At 41.5% G+C, this 5,967-nt stretch overlaps 1 protein-coding gene across 1 annotated transcript; it reads left to right on the forward strand.

The window, feature by feature from the left end:
* Nucleotides 1-345: 345 nt before the first annotated feature.
* LOC144937689 (myosin light chain 3, skeletal muscle isoform-like) lies at nt 346-4,982 on the forward strand. The gene is made up of 7 exons (XM_078865105.1): nt 346-546; nt 1,158-1,185; nt 1,612-1,755; nt 3,570-3,743; nt 3,916-3,993; nt 4,411-4,452; nt 4,810-4,982. The coding sequence occupies exons 1-6, from the start codon at nt 442-444 to the stop codon at nt 4,437-4,439; spliced, it is 558 nt and encodes a 185-aa protein (XP_078721231.1). The 5' UTR covers nt 346-441; the 3' UTR covers nt 4,440-4,452; nt 4,810-4,982.
* The last annotated feature ends 985 nt before the right edge of the window (nt 4,983-5,967 follow it).

A 5,967-nucleotide genomic window follows, 5' to 3' on the forward strand; every position in this document is an offset into this window, starting at 1 on the left:
ACAAAAAAGTACACAGTACGACCCGAAAACACAACATATATATACACATACAGCGATCCAGCAAAACTCTACTTTTTTGAATGTTAACCATTGCTTAGGCTGTGCCACTCAATCTGCAAGACATCCAGCAACATTCATAGCTGGACCTGCTGATAGAGCCCCACATGGTGATCTAGTCATGAATTACAAGAGGCCCCACCCACACCTGTCCCTGTGTTGGGCCCTCGGGCTCACAGAGCGAACCTCCTGCCCAAATTGGCAGCATGTCCCTGGTGGCTGTGGGAGCTGAGGTCGCCTTTCTCTATAAAGCGTCGCTCCGAGCGCCATGTGTACACTTCCAGGACACCGGCAACTGCTCAACGTGAACGTAGCGCGGAAGTGGTGCAGTGGCCGACAGACAGAGCGTGACTCAACCCGTAGAGCTCCTACAGCTGAAGCAGAATGCCTCCTAAGTTTACGAAGAAGGAGCCAGCGAAGAAGGAGGCGGCACTACCTGTCGAGCCGGAAAAGCCAAAGGAGCCTGTGTTTGATGCCAAGGCTGTCAAGGTGCGTTCGCTGAACAGAATGGGTATGCGTCGAATGTGTCATGTTGTGCTCCTTTTGTCTGTGTTTATAAATCAATTTACTAATGCACCTTGCGAGCTGTGTACGTTGCAAACCGTGTTACGTGCGCAGTTTCTGCAAAAGCGCTGACCTTCAGATGTGTTTTGATTAAATATGCTTTTTGTGTCTGCGAGCGTGCGGTTTGGTGTCCAAAAACAATCTTACTAAGATCATTGCGCATCAACCAAACAATAACAGTTGGCAGTTTTTAAAAGACAAAGTTGAACTTTTTTATTATCAATGTGGAGCTCTCTTTTATAGCCATTGTGTGAGTCAATACGTTAAGTAAATTAAGGCAATGTAGCATGAACACATTTCACAAGCCATAGTGTATACAACCAAAGCGTGCCTCAAAATGTATTCACGCAGATTGCTACAGACAGCAACGCTATATACTACTTGCGTACAACCCTTTTACGTGTGCATATGTTCCTGGAAATGTATTTTTTGTATTTACATAAATATGTAAGTAAAAAAAACACTACATGATTAAAAATAATTCCTCGTAATTCGCAAAACACAAGTATTTGATTATTTATTTCTCTTTTTAACAGGTTACTTTCACGAAAGAACAAATTAATCGTAAGTACGGTGTTTGAAATTGTGATAATTATGATTCGACATAATTTTATTATATATGCTGAGATTTAAAAATACTTTCGTCGTCATGGCAGACATGAACGAATGTGGAATATATAAACAAAATGGCTGACCTGCAGGGCTTTTTTTGGAGAAGACATTCTTTGGTGGAAAGGGCCCAAGGGACAACCTTGAAATATCCCCACATAACCATACAAGCTCATTGAGAAAACACCCTGACACGCGGTGAAATATGGCAAGGAAGTCTAATGCCATACTAATGCATGATGACAGCTGATGGTGGCATTTACCAGCAAAGCCATCACTCATTTGTGATTTAAGTTTATATCCAATGCGAATCAACGTCACGGCAATCTATGTAAATGCATAATGGTGATAAATGTTCTGGTGCCGTTCATTTATTTTCAGAGTTCAGTGGCACATTCGTCCTCTTCGACAAGAGTGGTAATATGAAGGTCCCACTAAACATGGTGGGCGACGTCATCCGTGCCCTTAAGTTTAACCCCACCAACCTTTCAGTCAGCATCATCCAAGGGAAGCTCAAGCCTGAAGGTGTGTTCCCGGTGTGTCCGTTTTTGCTTCGTGTCCTTGTCTTCTGTGAAAGAGCAAGACCACCCAAAGATCCCAGAAAAAATATGAGGTGTATACAGAGAAACAGCCACACTCTGAAAGTTGGGGGTATCTTTTTTTTCAAATGGTCCACGGTTGTTATTGGGCAGATGGCAGATAGGATCAACAAAATGTGCCTCCCACTTTATCATATATTACAGGAGTTCTGATATATTATAATTATATTAAATAAAAGCAGCGGATGGCTTATCGATACTGAACCTACTGTGCATGTGCTACTGAGTATTTAAAGGTCCCGTCATCGGATAGATCACTAAATGTATCACCTCATTCAATGGCGGAGCCGGGATTTTCAGGTAGGAGGGGCAACCCCTCCAGCAATGAAAAATGATAGGAGTTGTTAGTAAGTAAGGACTTGTCCCTTGCTTTTTATTCGACGCGTGTGCGGCGATGGCGCAGCCATCGATCGAGGGTCGAATTCGAACCGCGTTGTGTGATCGGCATCGCGCTCGCTGAAGGTGAATGCCTTCAGGGAAGTCGTGGACTGTATACGCAACGGCGCACAATTCTGTGAGTAACTTATAACCGCTTTGCCGTTACTTATTGCCAATTATGGACTCAGACGATTGTCCTATCATCTCATAGAGTTCTTGGCACGTAACAATATGCTACACAGTGACAGTGGGGGTCGCAAAATGCCGATTTATGACTGATAAACCCCAATGATCCGATCGTAAGTAGGGATTTCGATCGGATCATTGGGGGGCACGTGTCACCCCCCTGGCTCTGCCAGTGGCCTTATTGAAGGGATATAAATGCGTAATAAAAAAATACCATTATTTTTTTCAAAAATGTTGTGGGTGTCTCTAAGCCACAATTTAAAAGAATGTTGGTGGTGTCCAGACGCCCACGACACCCACAAAAGCTGGGCCACCTGGGGGTAGGTGCACCTTAAATGCAGATAATTTTACAAAATTGCCTGGTAAGACTTCCCTCTGAATTCTAAGTTCGGCTCACTGCGGGCCCTCTGAATGCATGTATGTGTGTAAATCGGTGGTGTTGTACCCCTCATATCGCCCTTAAATGTTAGCAACAGTGCCCCCCTGTGGCAATTGCTATCCATGGACAATAGTAGTTATATAACCCCTTACCACAGCATCTCTCCTACTTCAGCAAAAGTTTTCATGCTGTAGTTTTCACACCTGATGATGATTGCTTGTGTTGCAATCGACACGTCGTGATTTAATTTATTTGATATTTTATACGTGACTTTACCGAAATAACCAAAGAGTATAGTGTGAGCGTCTTTTAGACCGGTGATTCACCAACCTTTCTAGACCTTTGATAAAATATATATATATTGCAGACCACCAAGGAGCAATAGCTTTTTTTCCAATTTAAATTACACGAAAATTATTAAGTTACTTTTGATTGACTCACCTAAAACATAAATTGTTGTGAAAAAAATTAGTTACTGCAACAGTGCCGCAGACCACTTCCCATCCACCTGGTGATCGGCAGACCACAGGTTGGGAACCACTGGTCTAGATTATCAAGCAAATAATGAGTTTACACTTTGACGATTAAGGAAGCTGCTTCGTGGTTCACCGAGCGTACAATGGCAACAGCTGTTGAGTGTGCATCTTCAACGTGACAAATTGGCTTTGGATGTTGATGCAGTTTCATGCATTTTTTTCTACAAATGAATTTGTAATAACAATACTGTCTACACCACCTTCCCTTCCCTTGCACCCTGACACCCACACCATGAAAATCTCCACCCCATTGACCCACAGAAATGGAGGGCAAACTGGTGGACTTTGATCAGTTTCTGGTGATGCTTCAGTTCATTGTCAACCTCAAAGAGGAGGGAACCGTCGAGGACTTTAAGGAGGGTCTGAAGCTCTTCGACAAGGAGGGAAATGGTACAGTGCTGGCCCCTGAGGTGCGCCAGTTCCTCGTGACTCTCGGTGGGTAGACCATTTCAGTCCCTTGACAGTGCACACTTTTGAAATGTGTGATGTCCTCAACAAAGGTGTTAAAACATGAAGTAATCTATTGACTTAAACAGCAGCAGCTTTACAGCCACTGTTGTGTGTTACGTTCCATTATTCACTTTCGCTCTGTTATTGATATGTACAGGAGAGAAGATGCCGCTGGAAGATGTGGATTTTCTCCTCGCTGGCCTAGAAGATGCAGAAGGATATATGAAAATCGATGGTATGACTTCATTTTGTAATTCATTACGATAGTTTGTGAAGACCCAATTCTGGAAATATTATAGTTGCCAATACCAAGACAACATTTTAATGAAGTACTGTATATTTATTGCAACTTTATAATTTACAACCTTTTGTCAATCCACTGCTGGGTGATAGCTTCCCATGATGTTTGAGTTACGTGGGTTATTTGACCATAACTAACAGTTAATGTAAAATGTCATAGCCAATTGTTACAATATTCATATATTTAATTATATACAAATCTGCATACAAATTGCTATATTAATAAGTATGCAAACCTTGCACAAATGTTAATTTATCAAAATGTATTTTATTACCATTGCAACTGGGAATACTGATTTTTTTTTTAGTGTATGCTGTGTAAACATTAATAATTTGTATTTTCTGTGAACAGAATTCATCACAAGAGTCATGGCTGGTTAAATAGATTTTTGCGGTAAGTGTAAATTTGAGGATACGATGATTTTTTTTTTTAAATGACAAAAAATAATTACGTCAAAAAAATTATGATCTGTCATTATCCATCCACTGCTGGATGGAAGTCTCCCAAAGCAATCATTTCTCATGGACTCACGAAGCAACAATCCATCGAGCTCCTGCATATGAGGTGGAGCAATTTCATTGCTCCATCTCCTCGGTACACGTCCTATAAAGCATGTGTTTTGTCTAAGCTAGCTCATATTATGTATTTAGCTTGTGTACTTTAATCCTTGTGTACATGCATTGAGTGTAAATAAGATTCGTTTTTGTTCACTCTGTCCATTGCATTAATTGCCGCATTTTCATTTTGCAGGCTCTAGGAAAAAAAAACTTGACCAACAATGTCTTACGAAGGACAAAGAGAACAATTAAAGAACAATCCAAGCTTTTACATCTGCTAATGTATTGTCCAATGTACAGATTATTTAAGCCACATTGAGTCAATCATAAAAGGGATTTTAATGAATAAACCAATACACACCGTGACATGTCCAGGGACTGGTTTCTTGAATGTAAAATCTTACCTGTGTAACAAATGAAATTGGAATTATGTGAATCTCCTGGCACAAATGCAACAGCACGTTTACATATTCATTTTGTTCGGGTTGTGATAGACATTTTCCTATGAAATAAACAAACATAATCGGGTTTGTGGAGAATATTCAGAAATATGGTGCTGTATTGTATTTGTTTTACATTACTTCGTAAAAACTAATTATACAACCACACACACAACATATATGTGCATCGAGTAGATAGTAGGTAAACTTTTCCTTCATTTGGGGATTTAATTATTGTAGTTTTTAGATTTACATGTAAATGTAATTACCAATATAGAACTGGATACTGTACCATATTATGTTGAACTTATTTCGCACCGTATGTAGCCAACCGTGATAATCGGAGGTGCGGGGGAAGGACAACAAACTAAACACAAAAAGCTATTTTTTAAAAATCTTTCAATTTCGAGAAATTCGTTTTCAAGAGAGTAAAGGTCAGAATGGAAATGAAACAACATGCACTCTATTTTACCAACGGCAAACCTTTAGGAATGCAAACCAATCCCTCCTTCCTCACAGAAACCCAAATCATCCCACCAATCGTATAGCTACGATCGGGGCTTAATTTCTCACTCCATATTTTCAAGAACACTGCTAGGCGCACGTGTGAGTACGTGCGGCACTGCCCCATCCGATTAGCACGGTTGGCTACATACGGTGCGAAAGAAATTCAACATACATACGTGTGGCACTGCAGTGAAAAACACCGCGGCAGCTAATCGATATAGCGTATCGGTTATACTGGAAGGAACCTCCTGGTTACACCAGCCCACAGGGGATTATTGTGTCCGTCCGTCCGTCGTGCAGGGAGGGGCTGGGTAGGGAGGGGCTAGGTGGGGAGGGTGGGGAGGGGCTAGGTGGGGAGGGGAGGGTGGGGAGGGGCTGGGTGGGGGCTGGGTGGGGAGGGTGGG

Source organism: Lampetra fluviatilis, chromosome 2 (genome assembly GCF_964198595.1).
Source record: "Lampetra fluviatilis chromosome 2, kcLamFluv1.1, whole genome shotgun sequence".
NCBI lineage: Eukaryota > Metazoa > Chordata > Hyperoartia > Petromyzontiformes > Petromyzontidae > Lampetra > Lampetra fluviatilis.